This window comes from Rhinolophus sinicus, chromosome 7 (assembly GCF_057876585.1).
Source record: "Rhinolophus sinicus isolate RSI-liver-muscle chromosome 7, RSI-T2T, whole genome shotgun sequence".
NCBI classification, from domain to species: Eukaryota; Metazoa; Chordata; class Mammalia; order Chiroptera; family Rhinolophidae; genus Rhinolophus; species Rhinolophus sinicus.
The window spans coordinates 29,636,671-29,657,195 of NC_142507.1; the positions used below are offsets into that span (position 1 = coordinate 29,636,671).

Here is a 20,525-nt window from a genome sequence, read left to right on the forward strand (position 1 = left end):
CTAGTTAGAATTCCTGTAATGTAAACTGAATTCCCTGGGTGTAAATGACATGCATAGAGTTTTCCCTGTGGTGTTCTTTGTGATTTTGCTTTTCTGCTAAATAATGTTAAAAAGAATGGACTTCAAATGGCAAGGCTGCTTGGTTATTCAACGTAAAAGTAGAGTCATTATCATAGTTGAATTCATTGCAAGTTGTTATAAAAATTACATGAAAATTGATTCCTTCACTATGGTATTTCATTCCACAGAATTCCTCCACCTAAAGCTCCCTCAATGAATGTCCTCTCTGCAATAATCACAGAAGCCTTTGGAGTGGCACTTGTAGGCTATGTGGCCTCACTGGCTCTTGCTCAAGGATCTGCCAAAAAATTCAAATATTCAATTGATGACAACCAGGTGGAGTATACCCCAGCCCCTCTCCACAGCTGTTGTATCATTGTACTGTGCATTCCCAGGTCCTAAAAATGCTGAATTTATGAAAAATATAATTTTCCTAAGTGTATAGCAAGAATGGGTGTAAGGAAACAAAAGAAAAATCTCTAAATCATTTAGAAAAAGCTGAAAATCTGGACTTCATGGGTTGGTTTACAATTTTCATTTATTTTTAGGAAGAGGGACATCTTAGTATTCTTTTTAGTTTGCTTTTATGAAAGAATCTAAATATATTTATCATTGCATACTTACTTTTAAAAATTATAGATTCTAAAGTACAAATAATACTAGTATTATTCTTCTTAGTAAAAACACTAAAGGATGTGAGAGTCTATTTTTAGAATAATACCAATGGATGAAGATAACGTTGATCATAATTCTGCCAGTATCTTGTTTTAAGTCCTGTGGCCATATATTCCTGTCAGTCTGCAGAGACAGCTGCAGAATACTGGTTAAAAATGCCAAATTACCTGTGTTTAAATCTCACTCTGATACTATGTGCCCTTAATTGTTTCTGTACCCCAGTTTTGTCATTGGTAAAAAAGCAAAGTTATTTATTCAACAGATGTGTATTGACTACTACTAATGTACTAGACACCGGTCTAAGAACAGCGGATATAAGAGTGAATAACACAGACCATTTCTCTCTTCATCTCAGAACCTCCCAGTGGCTTCCCCTCATACTCATGAATAACCTGTTTACCAAGGTTTACCATGTAAGGCCCATGTAAGGCCACCATCCCTTTTTCTCTCTGATCTCATATCCCTTTTACACTCTGTTCTAGCCACACTTGTTGCCTTGCTTTTCCTTGAACCCACTACTCATGTTTCTGGCTCAGGATATTTGTACTTGCCCTTTCCTTTTTCAGGAACTGTATCCCCCCCACTTCCAGATATCTGCATGCCTCCTTTATTCAAATAAATGTTCCCTTCTCAAGGAGGCTTTCATTGGTAAGCTAAAGTCCTAAACTCAAGATTTTCCACTCCCTCCCCTGCTTTACTTTCTGTATTAACCTTGCTTATTGTCAGCATTTCCTCACTAGAATACCAGTTCTGCAAGAGCTGAGATATTTGTCTGTTGTTTACTGGCAACAGGAGAGGCAGGAAAACATTAGGAGCTTTTTGCAATAATCCAGGTGAAATTCGATGACTTGGACCAGGATGTAGCAATTGAGGAGATGAGAAGTGGACTGATTCTGAATTGAATGTGGATACAGTCTGGGAGAAAGGGAAGGGGTCAATAATACTGTCATGTGTTGCTTAACAACAGGGATACATTCTAAGAAATGCATTGCTAGGAAATTTTGTCATTGTACAAGCATGACAGAGTGTACTTATACAAAGCTAGATAGTATAGCCTACTGCACACCTAGGCTATATGGTACAGCTTATTGCTCCCAGGCTACAAACCTGTATAGCATATTACTATATAAAACAACATGTGATTTTAAATCAAGCACAAGATATAATAACACAATCAAGAGACATGGTAAACACAAGATGTATGAGGCTGCTTACAAGCATCAAAGGGTGTACTATTTTATAGCAAAAGGTTTTTAATAAGCAGAAAGAGTACATGCTAAAATAATGATAAAAGGTATAGTATAGTGAATACATAAGTGGGGAACATAGTTATTTATAATTATTATCAGGTAATACATAATGTACATAACTGTATATGCTGTATACTTTTATATGACTGGCAGTGCAGTAGATTCATTTACACCAGCATCACAACAAATGTAATATGTTGCACTACAATGTTATAATGCCTATGATGTCACTAGGTGATAGGAATTTTCAGCTCTATTATAATCCTATGGGACCACTCTCATATATGAGGTATAACAATTAAGTTTGTGAACTCATTCTAGAAAACGTGCTACATATCTCACTGCTGAATATCACTACAGTCACCTTCGAAGTACTCCCTTTGGGAAGCTATACACCAATGCCAGCACCTAGTCCACCCTTCAAAGCAATTTTGGAACTCTTTTTCTGGAATGGCTATCAGAGCTGTCATCATATTATACTTGATGTGCTGATGTCATCAAAATATATTCCTTTCAATATTTCCTTTATCTTCAGGTAAAGGAAGAAGTCATTGGGGGATAGCTCAGGTGAGTAGGGAGCGTGTTCCAATACAGTTATTTGTTTACTGGCTAAAAACTCTCACAGACAGTGCTGTGTGAGCTGGTGCATTGTCATGATGCAATAGCCATGAATTGTTAACAAAAAGTTCAGGTCGTTTTCATCTAACTTTTTTACGCAGCCTTTTCAGCACTTCCAAATAGTAAATTTGGTTAACTGTTTGCCCAGTTGGTACAAATTCATAATGAATAATCCCTCTGATATCAAAAAATGTTAGCAACATTATTTTTGACTCTTCATTTGGACTGACAGAACTTTTTTTGGTCATGGAGAGTTGGCTGATTTCCATTGTGCACTTTGACAATTTGTTTCAGGGTTGTATTGGTACACCCATGTTTCATCACCAGTGATAACATGGCCCAAAACATCATCAAAAGGCCTTGGCAAACTTCAGCTCTCCTTTGCTTTTGTTCATCGATGAGCTCCTTCGGGACAATTTATGCAAACACCTTTCTCATGCCAAGATTTTCAGTTAAAATTTTCCTGTTTCTCTATTTATGTTTACTTAATCTGTTATGCTTTTCACAGTCAGCTGATGGTTTTGATGCACCATTCAATGAATTTTTGCAATGTTTTCATCAGTTCTGCTTGTTACTCGCTGCCCTGATTTCTCTTCATCAGTGGTGTGTTCTCTCACCTCAAAAAAACGTTTAATCCATTTGTACATTGCTATTTTCTTCATGATATTATCCCCATAAACTTGGACTAACATGTTCCTGATTTCACTTCCAGTCTTGCCAAGTTTAACAAGAAATTTAATGTTTGTTTATTGCTCTAATTCAAGCTCAGACATTCTTGGGATGGCACACAAAAACATGCAAAACAATAATGAATGCCACTCAGCAAGACACAACCACACATTGACAGGAACACAGTGATGAGACACTGATATACTGAGGTTATGAAACCCTTACCAAGCTGTTTGTACAGTGCTGCCAATGTAAGTGCACAGCAGAAAGTTTGCAAACATAATTGTCAGACCTCATATGTGGTCTGTCATTAACTATAATGTCATTATGAGGCACATGACTGTAGTAGCTGTGAAACTTTTGGCCCAAGCATTTGGAACTTGAGATGGGGAAGAATGTGGAAGGACCAGGTTGGGATAGTAGATCCAATTATGTTTGGGATACCTGTTAGCTATCCAAATGGACATGAGTGAGTAGCAAGTTGGCTATATAAGTCTGAAGTTCAGAAGGCTGGAGATATAGTTTTGGAGTTGTCAGTGTGTATTTGGGTAGCTATGATATAGATATTTGTGATTGGTTATATGACAAGGAACTACAAAAGAAATTGAGAAGTGTGGCCAAGGAGGTAGGAGGAAACCAGGTGGGTGTCAGGTCCTAGAAGGAACTAGAAGGAGCACTTAAGGAGGAGGAAGTGAGAGATTGTGTCAAATGCTGCTTTTAGGCCAAGTAAGATAGGAATTTATCATTGTGGAGGTCATTGAATGGAAGGAACAAAAGCCTTGATTATAGTGATTTAAAAGATAGGAGAGAAATTGGCAACAGAGACAATAAATAACTTGTACTTTCCTATAAGGTTTTTATGAGGATTAAATGAGTAAAGTGCTTGGGACGGTTTCTGGCTCATTGTGAACACTCAATAAATACTTTTTGTTTTGTTTTGTTTTACAATGGTTAAATCATAACTAGTGGAGATAACAGAAATTGAATACAAACAAATCTCATTCTTTGACAAGTTGCACCTGTGTTCTCTGAAAGTTGTTATTAAGAAATGATATAGCCTCCTATTATCAATCTTATAGGAATTTTTGGCTCATGGTCTCAGCAACGTGATTTCTTCATTTTTCTTCTGCATACCAAGTGCTGCTGCCATGGGACGGACCACTAGCCTATACAGCACAGGAGCAAAGACACAGGTAACTTCGTTGTCTAGCAGGGACTAAACCACTGCTGGGCCTTTACTCTCCTAGAGAGTCGGAAGAGTGAGTTTCTCTCTAAAGTCCTGAAAATATTTTTACTTCCTCTATTTTTTTTCTAATTAGTTTTGAATAAGTCTCTGTTGTTTTTTTCATGAATGATCCTTCCAGAAGCTGAATGATTTCAGTAAGCTCTAAAGAAATTTTTACTCAAAATCGATGATAATCTTTTTTTTAATTTATTGAGATTATTATGCTAGTAAGCGAAATAAGCCACACATAAAAAGTCGAGAAACATATGATTTCACTGATATGTAGGATATAAAACTGAAACCAACAAAGGAACAAGACAAACAAAGAAAGAAAAACTCATAGACACAGACAATAGTTTAGTGGTTATCAGAGGGTAAGGGGGAAGGGGAGTGGGAGATGAAGATAAATGGGGCCAAATATACCGGGGATGCCAAAAAAATGTATACACATTTTAAGAGACGTTATCTATACTAAAGCAGTAGTTTGCCATAATCTGAAGTGTCTGGATGCTGATGGTAACCACTTTCAGCATCTCTTGTAATTGCAGAAGTGAAACATGACTTGTATTCATCTTTTGTTATTGGTATGTATTGAGTATTACAATTAATACAGCTTTTTCCTTTTTTAAAATGTGTATACATTTTTTTTGGCACCCTCTGTATGGTGATAGAAGAACTGACTATGGGTGGTGAACACACATGTGGTATATAGATGACGTATTACAGAATTGTACACTTGAAACCTATGTAATTTTACTAACCATTGTCACCCCAATAAATTTTAATTAAAAAAAAAATCCTGTACTAATGGCATCATTATTGTTGCCAACCCTTGAACAGAGCTCCCTCTAGTGGTGCCTCTCATTTTGTTTTATGCTAAATTAACCAATTTGAAAATTTTCCATTTTTATTACCTTTAAACAAAATGAAATCATTATATGCAAACTTAGTCATTGTCATTGCAATTCCTGTCTATATAGATATATAAGTCTGTAAATGAGTAATAAGATGTCTGTGCTCATTTGATGTTAAAGAAACAATTATTATATATTTTTTTGGAACTCAAGTCAATTTGACGTTTGAGTGCCTGTGTGGGGACAGAACCCCAGAAAGTAGTTTACAGGCTCTCGGCCTCATGTGGAAAGGTGCTGGCTCGGGTAGTAGATGGCCGTCAGCTGTGGCTGATTGGCCGTCAGCTGTAGCCAGTTAGCCAATTAGCCGCTAATATAACTGCTGCGGCTACCGAGGAGAGCTGAGGAGAGTAGAGGAGCAGAGTCGAGGAGAGTGGAGGAGAGTCATCGATCGGTTGGCAGAAAAATGGACAGCAGGTCGCATGTCCGGTGAACCCAGCCTCCAGTGAGACCATAGTGGTATGACTCCCCTACCTATGGCTCCGTGGGTGTTTCTTTTTGGCCTCACCATATCCTGCGTTCTTATGTGGGGAGCAGGACCAGAGAACCCGCAGGCCGTCCACAAGACAGCCTGCTACCCTGTTTCCCCGAAAAAAAGTCCCAGCCAAACAATCAGCTCTAATGCGTCTTTTGGAGCAAAAGTTAATATAAGACGCGGTATTATATTATATTATATTATTATATTATATTATATTATATTATATTATATTATTATATAGACCCGTTCTTATAGTAAAATAAGACCGGGTCTTACATTAATTTTTGCTTCAAAAGACACAAGAGCTGATTGTCCGGATAGGTCTTATTTTTGGGGAAACACAGTATATACCAGGTATTATGCTGGGTACTGGTGAGATGACAATTATGATCATGAAGATGTAGCTGTGATGAAGATGGTAGTGGTGTTGGTGGAAGCGTATGTTGAATTATGTGCCAGGTATTGCTTGTCATACTTTATTTATTTATTTATTTATTTATTTATTTATTTGGTTTCTTTTTCAAGAGGGTATTCTTTTTTTTTAATTTAAAGTTTATTGGGGTGACAATTGTCAGTAAAGTTACATAGATTTCAGGTGTACAACTCTGTAAGCTACACCATATATTTGACCCCGTTTACCCTCTTCTACAAACCTCCTCCCCCTTACCCTCTGGTAACCACTAAACTATTGTCTATGTCTATGAGTTTTTGTTTCTTCATTTGTTTATCTTGTTCTGTTTTTATTTTCAGTTTTACATACCATATATCAGTGAAATCATATGGTTCTCTACTTTTTCTGTCTGCCTTATTTCACTTAACATTATAATCTCAAGATCCAGCCATGTTGTCACAAATGGTACTATTTATCTTTTCTTATGGCCGAATAGTATTCCATTGTGTATATATACCACAACTTCTTTATCCATTCATCTATCGAAGGACATTTTGGTTATTTCCATGTCTTGGCCACCATAAACAAAGCTGCAATGAACATTGGAGCACGTATAGCTTTAAGGATAAATGTTGCCTCTTTATTTTGTTGATGGGTTCTTTGCTGTGCAAAAGGTTTTTAGATTGATATACTCCCATTCATTTATTTTAGCTTTATCTTCCCTTGCCTTTGGAGTCAAATTCATAAAATGCTCTTTGAACCCAATGTCCATAAGTTTAGTATGCATGTTTTCTACAATGCAGTTTATTGTTTCAGGTCTAATCTTTAGGTCTTTGATTTATTTTGAATTAATTTTGGTACATGGTGACAGATAACAGTCTAGTTTCATTTTTTTTTTTTTTTTTTTGCGTGTGGCTTTCCAATTATCCCAGCACCATTTATTGAAGAGGCTGTCTTTGCTCCATTTTTGGCTTTTTGTCAAAAATTATCTGTCCATATTTATGTGGGTTTATTTCTGGGTTCTCAATTCTATTCCATTGGTCTGTGTGTCTGTTTTTCTGCCAATACCATACTGTTTTGATTATTGTTGCCCTGTAGTGTAAGCTGAAGCCACGGAGTATGATACCTCCAGCGTTGTTCTTTTTCTTAGGATTACATTGGCTATTTGGGGTCCTTGTGGTTCGAAACAAATGTGATGATTTTTTGTTCTATTTCTTTAAAAAATGCCATTGGAATATTTATGGGGATTGCATTAAATCTGTATATTGCTTTGGGTAATATGGCCATTTTAACTATGTTGATTGTTCCAATCCATGAACACAGAATGTCTTTCCATTTCTTTGCGTCTTCTTCAATTTCTTTTAAAAATGTCTTCTAGTTTTCAGTATATAGGTCTTTCACATCATTGGTTAAGTTTATTCCTAGGTATTTTATTCCTTTATTACAATTGCAAAAGGAATTGTTATTTTCGAGATTTCATTGTTAGCATATAAGAATGCAATGCTCTTTTGTACATTGATATTGTAGCCAGCAAATTGACTATTCTTTTATTGCTTCTAATAGCTTTTTGCTGGATTCTTTAAGGCTCTCTATACATGTAGCATCATTCATCAGCAAAGAGTGACAATTTAACTTCTTCATTCCCAATTTGGATGCCTTTTATTTCTTTCTCTTGCCTGATTGCTCTGGCTAGCACATCCAACACTATGGTGAACAGCAGAAGTGATAGGGGACAACCCTGTCTTGTTCCTGAATGTTGAGCAAAGGGCTTTGGTTTTTCACCATTAATTATGATGTTAGCTGAGGGTTTGTCATAGATGGCCTTTATTATGTTAAGGTATTTTTCTTCTCTACCTATTTTATTAAGTGTTTGAATCCTAAATGAATGTTATATCTTGTCAAATCCTTTGTCTGCATCTACTGATATAATCATATGATTTTTTTTGTCCTTTATTTTGTGTATGTGGTGTATGATATTGATTGATTTGCATATGTTGCACCATCCTTATGCCCCTGGGATGAACCCCACTTGGTCATGATGTATAATGTTTTTCAAGCATTGTTGCATTCGATTCGCTAGAATTTTGTTTAGGATTTTTGCATCTGCATTCATCAGAGACATTGGTCTGCAATTTTCTTTTTTTGTGTTATCCTTACCAGGTTTTGGTATTAGGGTAATGTTGGCCTCATAAAATGAGTTTGAGAATATTGTCTCTTCTTCAATTTTTTGGAAGAGTTTGAGTAGGACAGGTGTTAGATCCTCTTTGAAGGTTTGGTAGAATTCACTTGTGAAGCCATCTGGTCCCAGATGTTTGCTTCTTGGAAAGTTTTGGATGACTGATTCAATTTCCTTTCTGGTAATTGGTCTCTTTAGATTTTCCAGTTCTTCCTGATTCACCCTAGGAAAGCTGTATGTTTCTAAGAACATGTCTATTTCTTCTAGGTTATTGAATTTGGTGGCATATTCTCCTTCATAGTATTCTTGGATGATACTTCATATTTTTGTGACATCCGTGATAACTTCCCCTCTTTCATTTGTGATTTTGTTTATTTGTGTCTTTTCTCTTATTATCTTAGAGAGTCTAGACAAGGGTTTGTCAATTTTATTAATCTTTTCAAATAACTAGCTCTGTGTTGCATTAATTAATCTATTGTCTTTTTCTTCTCTATTTCACTTTGTTCTGCTCTGGTTTTTATTATTTCCTTCTGCTGTCTTTGCGTTTCATTTGTTCTTCTTTTTCTATTCTTTAAGGTGTAACGTGAGGTTATGTTCTGGGATTTTACTTGTTTCTTGAGATAGGCCTATTGTGATATAAATTTCCCTCTTAAAACTGCTTTTGCTGCATCCCCAAAGTTTTGGTAGGATGTATTTTCATTCTCATTTGTTTCTATGTATCTTTTGATCTCGCCTCTTCTTCCTTCTCTGACCCAGTCATTCTTTAAAAATATGTTGTTTAATCTCCATATATTTATGTTTTTTCCTTCTTTCATTTTGTAGTTAATATCCAATTTCAAAGCTTTGTGATCAGAGAATATGCTTGGTATAACTTCAATCTTCTTAAATTTGCTGAGGCTAGTTTTATGTCCCAATATATGGTCTATCTTTGAGAATGTTCCATGTACACTAGAAAAGAATGTATAGTCTGATGTTTTAGGATGAAGTGCTCTATAAATGTCAATTATGTCCATTTCATCTAATTTGTCATTTAGGGCTGCTATTTCATTATTTATTTTCTGTTTGGATGATCTATCCATAGCTGTCAATGATGTATTTAGGTCCCCTCGTATAATTGTGTTTTGGTCAATTTATCCCTTTAGTTCTGTTAGTAGTTGCTTGGTATATTTTGGTGCTCTCTGGTTGGGGGCATAAATGTTGATGACTGGTGTGTATTCTTGTTGTGTAGTCCCTTTTATCATTATGAAATGTCCATCTTTGTCTTTTGTTACCTTTTTTTGTCCTGAAGTCTGTTTCATCTGATATCAGTTGGCTACACCTTGCTTGGAATGTCAATTTCGATCCTTTCATTTTGAGTCTATATTTGTCCTTGTAGCTGAGATGTGTCTCTTGGAGGCAGCATATGATTGGGTTTAGTTTTTTTATTCAATCTGCTATTCTGTGCCTTTTTGTTGATGAGTTCAGTCCATTTACATTTAGGGTGATTATTGATACCATATTTCCCTGAAAATAAGACCAGGTCTTATATTAATTTTTGCTCCAAAAAAACACATTAGGGTTTATTTTCAGGGGATGTCTTATTTTTTCACATACAACATTTTACGTTTATTCATGTACAACACTCTAAATTTATTCATTTATTCATGTACAAAAATCTACATTTATTCAAATACAGTCATGTCATTTTCTTCTGGAACATCATCATAACTCTCTAAACCTCAAATTCTGGCTTGAATTTCTTGCGACTCCATTTACTGTAGAACAGTTGGCCCCAACCTCTTATGTCCAGCAATAGAGTTCTCCTTAAATGAGCACTTCTTGTCCATGTAGCCTGCTCATATTGCATTGGCAAAACAGCTGTCAGTGATTTTATCCCATGAATTCTTCACCCAAGTCACGATCTCTTGCAGGCGAGGCCTCACAGTGTTTCCACACTGATTTATCTTCATTCTATTTTCAGTGTAGTCATTGATTTCCAAGGGCAAATGGTCCTTGAATGTCTTGTTTATTGCAATATCAAGTGTCTAGAGATAGGCGATCATTCCAGCCGGAATCATTATTTGATCTATTCTTCTCCCTGTGAGGAAATTCTTCATGTCTTTAGCGCAGTGAGTGTTGGCTGAATCCCAGACTAGCAGACTTCTTTGGCCACCTTGCAGAACAAGTGGCAGCATTAAATCAACCCACTTCCTTATAACTGTTTGTGTGCACCAGACATTTTCGGTTTCAAGATCATAAATGCCTGAAATACGTTCAACCTTATCTTTCTTTCCCTTAGTGATGATCAGAGGTGGGGCTTTCTTTCCATGCAGATGAATTGCCAAAATAAAGGTAACACGCTCTCTGTCATGACCAGTAGAGGTTATGTAGATTGACGAGGCACCTCTCTGACCAATTGTCGTTTGAGATCTTTGGCCCATAAACACTGCAGTTTCATCCATAGCAATCATGTTGGAGAGTTGGTATTTATAAAAGTCAATGGCATCAACAAAGAACTTGAATGCAAGTGCACGTTTAATAACTTCAGTATCTTCCAGCTTGAACAGTGTAGTCAATCTTAGAGACAGTTCAAGTCACTGAAGGAAGCCATCCAGCCAGTGTTCTGCTGCTTTGAATTCTTCTGGGGATAGTTCTAATTGTGGTGCCACTGCAAGGGCAAATGCTTGAATATCGGCCCTGCGCACAACCAAAGCCTTTCCTCTCCTGTCAGCAATCCATTCACAGATGATGTCTTCCAGCTCAGGAAATAAGGGTTGCTGACCTGATCCACACTTGCGCTTCTTAGCATTTTGCTCATCCACCAGTTTTTTTGTGGTTTTTTTTTTTTATTGGGGTGACATTTGTTAGTAAAATTACATAGATTTCAGGTGTACAATTCTGTATTACATCATCTATAAATCCCATTGTGTGTTCACCACCCAGAGTCAGTTCTCCTTCCATCACCATATATCTGATCCCCCTTACCCTCATCTACCACCCCCCATCTCCCTTACCCTCTGGTAAGCACTAAACTATTGTCTGTGTCTATGACTTTATGTTTCTCATTTGTTTGTCTTGTTCTTTTGTTGTTTTTGGTTTATAGACCAAATATCAGTGAAATCACATGGTTCTCTGCTTTTTCTGTCTGACTTATTTCACTCAGCATTACACTCTCAAGATCCATCCACGTTGTCACAAATGTTCCTATATCATCTTTTCTTACTGCCGAATAGTATTCCATTGTGTATATATACCACAACTTCTTTATCCATTCATTTATCAAAGGACATTTGGGTTGTTTCCATGTCTTGGCCACCGTAAACAAAGCTGCAATGAACATTGGAACACATGTGTCTTTATCTATAAATGTTTTCGAATTTTTGGGTAGATACCCCGGACTGGGATTGCTGGGTCATATGGCAATTCTATTCGTAATTTTTTGAGGAACCACCACACTGCTTTCCATAACCGCTTCACCAGTCTGCATTCCCACCAACAGTGTATGACGGTTCCTTTTTCTCCACAGCCTCTCCAACATTTGTTACTATTTGTCTTGTTGATGATAGCCATTCTGACTGGGGTGAGGTGATATCTCATCATGGTTCTGATTTGCATTTCTCTGATGATTAGTTATGTTGAGCATTTTTTCATATGTCTATTTGCCATTTGTATGTCCTCTTTGGAGAAATGTCTCTTCAAGTCCTCTGCCCATTTTTCAATTGGCTTGTTTGTTTTTTTGTTGTTGAGTTGCATGAGTTCCTTGTATATTCTGGATATTAGGCCCTTATCGGAGGCACTGTTTGCAAAAATCTTCTCCCATTCAGTTGGTGGCCTCTTTATTTTGTCGATGGTTTCTTTTGCTGTGCAGAAGCTTTTAACTTTCATATAGTCCCATTCATTTATTTTAGCTTTTACTTACATTGCCTTTGGAATCAAATTCATAAAATGCTCTTTGAACCCAAGGTCCATAAGTTTAGTACCTATGTTTTCTTCTATGCAGTTTATTGTGTCAGGTCTTATGCTTAAGTCTTTGATCCATTTTGAATTAACTTTGGTACATGGTGACAAATAGCAGTCCAGTTTCATTCTTTTGCACGTGGCTATCCAATTCTCCCAGCACCATTTATTGAAGAGGCTGTCTTTGCTCCATTGTATGTTTTTAGCTTCTTGGTAAAAACTTATCTGTCCATATTTATGTGGTTTTATTTCTGGGTTCTCAATTCTATTCCATTGGTCTATGTGTCTGTTTTTCTGCCAATAACATGCTGTTTTGATTATTGTAGCCCTGTAGTACAAGCCAAAGTCAGGAAGTGTGATACCTCCATTATTGTTTTTTTTTTTCTTAAGACTGCTTTGGCTATTCGGGGTTTTTTGTGGTTCCAAACAAATCTGATGATTTTTTGTTCTATTTCTTTAAAAAATGCCATTGGGATTTTGATGGGGATTGCATTGAATCTGTATATTGCTCTGGGTAATATGGCCATTTTAACTATGTTGATTCTTCCAATCCATGAGCACGGAATGTGTTTCCATTTCTTTGTGTCTTCTTCAATTTCTTTCAAAAATGTCTTATAGTTTTCAGCATATAGGTCTTTTACGTCCTTGGTTAAGTTTATTCCTAGGTATTTTCTTCTGTTTGCTGCAATTGCAAAAGGAATTGTTTTTTGTATTTCTTTTTCTGAGATTTCATTGTTAGTATATAGGAAGGCAATGGACTTTTGTACATTGATTTTGTAGACAGCAACTATACTGTATTCGTTGATTGTTTCTAACAGCTTTTTGGTGGAGTCTTTAGGGTTTTCTATATATAACATCATGTCATCTGCAAAGAGTGATAATTTAACTGCTTCATTCCCAATTTGGATGCCTTTTATTTCTTTCTCTTGCCTGATTGCTCTGGCAAGGACTTCCAACACTATGCTGAAAAACAGAAGTGATAGGGGACAGCCCTGTCGTGTTCCTGAATGTAGAGCAAATGGTGACAGTTTTTCACCGTTAATTATGAGATTAGCAGAGGGCTTGTCATATATGGCCTTTATTATGTTAAGGTATTTTCCTTCTATACCTATTTTATTAAGTGTTTTAATCAAAAATGGATGTTGTATCTTGTCAAATGATTTTCTGCATCAATTGATATAATCATATGATTTTTGTCCTTTATTTTGTTTATGTGATGTATCACATTGATGGATTTGCATATGTTGAACCATCCTTGTGCCCTGGGGATGAACCTCACTTGGTTGTGATGAATAATCTTTTTAATGCATTGTTGTATTCGATTTGCTAGAATTTTATTTAGGGTTTTTGCATCGGTATTCATCACAGATATTGGTCTGTAGTTTTCTCTTTTTTTGTTGTCCTTACCAAGTTTTGGTATCAGGGTAATGTGGGGCTCATAAAATGAGTTAGGGAGTACTGTCTCTTCTTCAATTTTTTGGAAGAGTTTGAGCAGGATTGGTATTAGATCCTCTTTGAAGGTTTGGTAGAATTCACTAGTGAAGCCATCTGGTCCTGGACTTTTGCTTTTGGGAAGGTTTTGGATGACTGATTCAATTTCGTTACTGGTGATCGGTCTGTTTAGATTTTCCAGTTCTTCATGGTTCAGCCTTGGAAGGCTATATGTTTCTAAGAACTTGTCCATTTCTTCTAGGTTGTTCAATTTGGTGGCATATAGTCCTTCATAGTATTCTTGGATGATCCTTTGTATTTCTGCGGTGTCCGTGATAACTTCCCCTTTTACGTTTCTGATTTTGTTAATCAGTGTCGTCTCTCTTTTTATCTTAGTAAGTCTAGCCAAGGGTTTGTCAATTTTGTTAATCTTTTCAAAGAACCAGCTCTTTGTCACATTAATTTTTTCTATTGTCTTTTTGTTCTTTATTTCATTTAGTTCTGCTCTAATTTTTGTTATTTCCTTTCTTCTACTGATCTTGGGTTTTACTTGTTCTTCTTTTTCTAGTTCTTTAGGTGTAACATGAGGCTATTTATTTGGGAGTTTTCTTGTTTTTGAGATAGTCCTATAATGAGATAAATTTCCCTCGTAAAACTGCTTTTGCTGCATCCCAAAAATTTTGGTAGGATGTAGTTTCATTGTCATTTGTTTCTATGTATCTTTTGATATCTCCTCTAACTTCTTCTTTGACCCAGTCATTCTTTAAAAGTATGTTGTTTAATCTCCATGTGTTTGTGTTTTTCCCACTTTCTTTTTGCAGTTGATATCCAATTTCAAAGCCTTGTGATCAGAGAATATGCTTGGTATGATTTCAATCTTCTTAAATTCGTTGAGACTGATTTTATGTCGCAATATATGGTCTATCCTTGAGAATGTTCCGTGTATACTAGAAAAGAATGTATAGCCTGATGTTTTAGGATGAAGTGCTCTATAAATGTCAATTATGTCCATTTCATCTAATGTCATTTAGGGCTGCTATTTCGTTATTTATTTTCTGTTTGGATGATCTATCCATAGCTGTCAATGATGTATTTAAGTCCCCTAGTATAATTGTGTTTTGGTCAATTTCTCCCTGTAGGTCAGTTAGTAGTTGCTTGGTATATTTCGGTGCTCCCTGATTGGGGGCATAAATATTGATGACTGTTATGTCTTCTTGTTTTACAGTCCCCTTCACCATTATGAAATGTCTATCTTTGTCTCTTGTTATCTTTTTCACCTTGAAGTCTGTTTCATCTGATATCATGATGGCTACACCTGATTTTCTCTGGGTACCATTTGCTTGGAGTGTCAATTTCCACCCTTTCACTTTGAGTCTATGCTTGTCCTTGTAGCTGAGATGTGTCTCTTGGAGACAGCATATGGTTGGGTTTAGTTTTTTGATCCAATCTGCTACTCTGTGCCTTTATATTGGTGAGTTCAGTCCATTTACACTTAGGGTGATTATTGATATGTGAGGATTTCCTGTCATTCTACCTTTATTTTTCTGGTAAGGCTGTGTCTCCATGTTTCTTTGCCTTTTTGTTGTTGTCTATTATTTCTGTGTGGTGGTATTCTATGATGTTTCCCTCTGTTTCTTCTTTTATTACAGTATATATTTCAGTCCTGGATTCTTTTTGAGTGGTTACCCTTAAGTTTATGTAAAAGAATGTTTGATGTTTAGAGTATTCCATTTTCTTCCTCACGCTTACATTCTCCATTACCATATTCCGGTTCAGGCCTTTTCTCTCCCCCTTTTTTAGTTTTGGTTGCCACAAATTGTCCCTGTTGATGGTGGTCGAGTAGCCTCCTTTAGTATTTCTTGTAGTGCAGGTCGTGGTTTAGAAAATTCCCTCAGCTAATGTATGTCTGGAAAGGTCTTTATTCCTCCTTCATATCTAAAGGATATCTTTGCTGGATATATTATTCTTGGCTCATGATTTCTCTCTTTCAATAGTTTGAATATTTGGTTCCACTCCCTCCTGGCTTGTAGAGTTTCTGCTGAAAAATCTGATGATAATCTAATGGGCTTTCCTTTGTAAGTTACCATCTTCTTTTCCCTGGCTGCCTTGAGGATTCTTTCTTTGTCGTTGATTTTAGACAGCTTCAATACAATGTGCCTTGGAGAAGGCCTGTTGGGATTGAGGTAACTGGGTGTTCTATTTGCTTCTTGGATTCGAGGGTCCAGTTCTGTCCACAAATTTGGGAAGTTCTCATCGACAATTTGTTCGAATATATTCTCTGTTCCCTTCTCTCTTTCTTCTCCTTCTGGTATGCCCATTATTCTTATATTGCTCTTTCTGATGGAGTCAGAAAGTTCTCGTAGAGTTCTTTCATTTATTTTAAGTCTCAAGTCTTTATTCTTCCATCTGTGTAATTTCCAGGTTTCTATCTTCGATGTCACTGATATCTTTCCTCCATCTGGTCAACTCTACTACCTAAGCTGGTTATTTCATTCTTAATTTCTTCTATTGAGTTCTTAATCTCCAGAAATTCTATTTGGTTCTTTTTTAAGATTTCAATCTCTTTTGTAAAATGCTCATGCTGTTCTTTGATTGTATTTCTGAGTTCATTTAACTACCTATCTGTGTTTTCTTGCATCTCGTTGAGTTTTTTCAGAACTGCAATCTTGAATTCTCTGTCATTTAAGTCACATATTTCTGTATCTTTAAGTGCCTTCTCTGGAGATTTTTCACTTTCTTTCTGAGCTATCTTGTTGCCTTAGTTATTCATGGTGATTACTGGTTTACTATGTCTCTTCCTAGACATCTACAGGAGTGGCTTCTGCAACAGGTTGATAGGAAGTGGTCTTTTGGTTTTCCAGTACTTGTTGGTAGAATGTTTTAGTTTTTCTCCAACTGTAGCTTATTTTTCTTCTTCCACACGGTAGTGCTATGTTTTCTCTGCACTATTCCAGCTTCTCACACAATGGGGGCATTCCCTGGGAGACGGGCTTCTCCTCTGTTAATAGTTCGTCTAGGTCACAGGGCGCAGTGTCCCGGTGGGTATGCGGAGAGCTTTTGATGTTCCAAAGCTTTTCCAGCTCCTGATTCGGAGCCCATGTGTTTCAGCAGTTCTGTTTACTCCTGCAGAGATCTGCCCAGATAGGTGGGGCCAGGGGTGGGGTGAGTTGTGAGAGGTGGCCCAGAGCAATGGCGGCGACCACCACCACAGCCGGTCCTGCTTCCACAGCTCCCTCCCCTTTGCCGGAACTAGTTGGGCTGCGTATTTGTGTCTGTGGTCCACAGTTCTCAGAACAGCAAATATTCTGTTCTTTTGATCTGACACTGCTACTGTTCCGTTTCTAGCACCGGGCAGTGGGGGTTTGACGAGCTCTGGGAGGGTAGTGAGGGGTCGGCTAGTCTCAGTGCCTAAGGCTTCCGTTCTCTGCTTGGCAGTGAGGACTTAAACCACCATTTTCAGCCTTCTTCCCTCAGTCTTTTCTCCGAGGTCTCTGCCATGAGCGTTGGGTTCAAGTCATGTTATATGCTGACCCGTCAGCCTTGTAGGCCATAAGCAGAGCCCTAGCAGTCCGAGTTCTTCCCTCTCCCTCAGCTACAGTAGTTCCGGGATGCAGCGAGCTCGGAGCACTGAGATAGGTCTGCATCTTGCGCCCGCCGGTGCGGCCTCGTCTCCACGCTTCTCCCTTCCCTCCTCCCCCGCTCGCCCGATTCGCCCACCTTTAGGTGAATTCAGTAGTGGGCCTCCTCGTCTTGCCTGTCTACTGTGCAGGGAGTCTTTTGTGGAGCTACTGTTGTTCGATTAGTTGTAAACTCCAGGGGAGATCTACAGAGGCTCACCTCACCCCGCCATTTTGATGATGTCTCAAACTATCTTTAACATAAACTTAAGGGTAACCACTCAAAAATATCCAGAACTTAAATACATATTGTAATAAAAGTGGAATACTGCCACACAGAAATAATAGACAACAGCAAGAAGGCAAAGAAACAATAGAGACACAGTCTTACCAGAAAACTGAACATAGAATGATAGGAAATCCTCACAGATCAATAATCACCCTAAATGTAAATGGGCTGAACTCACCAATAAAAAGGCACAGAGTAGCAGATTGGATCAACAAACTAAACCCAACCATATCTGTCTCCAAGAGATGAATCTCAGCTACAAGGAAAAGCATAGACTCAAAGAAAAAGGCTGGAAATTGACACTCCAAGCAAATGGTATCCAGAGAAGATCAGGTGTAGCTATACTGACATCAGATGAAACTGACTTCAGGATGAAAAAGGTAACAAGGGGCAAAGATGGACATTTCATAATGGTAAAGGGGATTATACAGCAAAAAGACATAACAGTCATCAATATTTATGCCCCCAATCAGCGAGCACCGAAATATACCAAGCAACTACTAACAGAACTAAAGGGAGAAATTGACCAAAACACAATTATACGAGGGGACATAAATACATCATTGACAGCTATGGATAGATCATCCAAACAGAAAATAAATAATGAAATTGCCACCGTAAATGACACACTAGATGAAAGAGACACAATCGACATTTATAGAACACTTCATCCTAAAACATCAGATTATACATTTTTTTCTAGTGTACATGGAACATTCTAAAGGATAAACCATATATTGGGACATAAAATGAGTCTCAGCAAATTTAGGAAGATTGAAATCATACCAAGCATATTCTCTGATAACAAGGCTCTGAAACTGGATATCAATTGCAAAAGAAAGCACAAAACCTACAAATATATGGAGATTAAACAACATACTTTTAAAGAAAAACTGGGTCAAAGAAGAAATTAGAGGAGCGATCAAAAGACACATAGAAACAAATGACAATGAAAATACGTCCTACCAAAATTTTGGGGATGCAGCAAAAGCAGTTTTAACAGGGAAATTTATGTCATTACAGGCCTATATCAAGAAACAAGAAAAATCCCAAATAAATAGTGTCATGTTACACCTTAAAGAACTAGAAAAAGAAGAACAAATGAAACCTAAGGTCTGCAGAAGAAAGGAAATAAGAAAATCAGAGCAGAACTAAATGAAATAGAGAACAAAAAGACAATAGAAAAAATTAATGTGACAAAGAGCTCTTTCTTTTTTAAGATTAACAAAATTGACAAACACTGGGCTAGGCTAACTAAGAAAAAAAGAGAGAAGACACTAATAAACAAAATCAGAAATGAAAAAGGGGAAGTTGTATTTCGGATGCCACGGAAATACAAAGGATCATCCAACAATACTATGAAGGGCTATATGCTACCAATTTAATAACCTAGAAGAAATGGACAAATTCTTAGAAACATATCGCCTTCCTAGGCTAAACCATGAAGAACTGGAAAATCTAAACAGAACGATCACCAGTAATGAAATTATGTCAGTCATCTAAACACCTTCAAAAGGAAAAGTTCGGGATCAGATGGCTTCACTAGTGAATTCTACCAAACCTTCAAAGAGGATCTACTACCAATCCTGCTTAAACTCTTCCAAAAAATTGAAGAAGAGACAGTACTTCCTAACTCATTTTATGAGGCCAACATTATCCCGATACCAAAACCTGGTAAGGACAACACAAAAAAACAGAACTACTGACCAATATCTCTGATGATTACAGATGCAAAAATCCTAATCAAAATTCTAGCAAATTGAATGCAACAATGCATTCAAAAGATTATTTTTCACGACCAAGTGGGGTTCATCCCAGGTGTACAAGAATGGCTCAATATATGCAAATCCATCAATCTGATACATCACATAAACAAAATAAAGGACAAAAATCATATGATTATATCAATTGATGCAGAAAAAGCGTTTGACAAGATATAACATACATTTATGATTAAAATACTTAATAAAATAGGTATAGAAGAAAATACCTTAACATCATAAAGGCCATATATGACAAACCCTCAGCTAAACTTATAATTAATGGTGAAAAACTGAAGCCCTTTGGCTCTATGTTCAGGAACATGACAGGATTGTCATCTATCACCTCTGCTTTTCAACTTAGTGGTGGAAGTCCTCGCCAGAGCAATCAGGCAAGAAAAAGAAATAAAAGGCCTTCAAATTGGGAATGAAGAAGTTAAATTGTCACTCTTTGCAGATGACATGATGCTATATATAGAAAACCCTAAAGACTCCACCAAAAAACTATTAGAAACAATCATCAAATACAGTAAAGTTGCTGTCTACAAAATCAACGTACAAAAGTCCATTGCATTCCTATGTACTAACAATGCAATCTCAGAAAAAGAAATACGAAAAACAATTCCTTTTGCAATTGCAGCAAACAGAGTAAAATACCTAGGAATAAACTTAACCAAGGATGTGAAAGACCTATATGTTGAAAACTACAAGACATTTTTGAAAGAAATTGAAGAAGACACAAAGAAATGGAAAGACATTCCGTGCTCATGGATTGGAAGAATCAACATAGTTAAAATGGCCATATTACCCAAAACAATATACAGACTTAATGCAATCCCCATCAAAATCCCAATGGCATTTTTTTAAAAAAATAGAACAAAAAAACATCAGATTTGTTTGGAACCACAAAAGACCCCAAATAGCCAAAGCAATTTAAAGAAAAAGAACAATACTGGAGGTATCACACTCCCTGACTTTAGGTTGTACTACAGGGCAATAATAATCAAAACAGCATGGTACTGGAAGAAAAACAGACACG

The 20,525-nt window shown here is 36.9% G+C and overlaps 1 protein-coding gene across 1 annotated transcript in view; it reads left to right on the forward strand.

The window, feature by feature from the left end:
- SLC26A7 (solute carrier family 26 member 7) overlaps positions 1–20,525 on the forward strand; it is a 263,341-nt gene that overhangs the window by 149,590 nt on the left and 93,226 nt on the right. The window contains exons 7-8 of the mRNA XM_088799743.1: positions 249–396; positions 4,352–4,465. Coding sequence (XP_088655869.1) covers positions 249–396; positions 4,352–4,465 — 262 coding nt within the window. The remainder of the gene's footprint in view (positions 1–248; positions 397–4,351; positions 4,466–20,525) is intronic.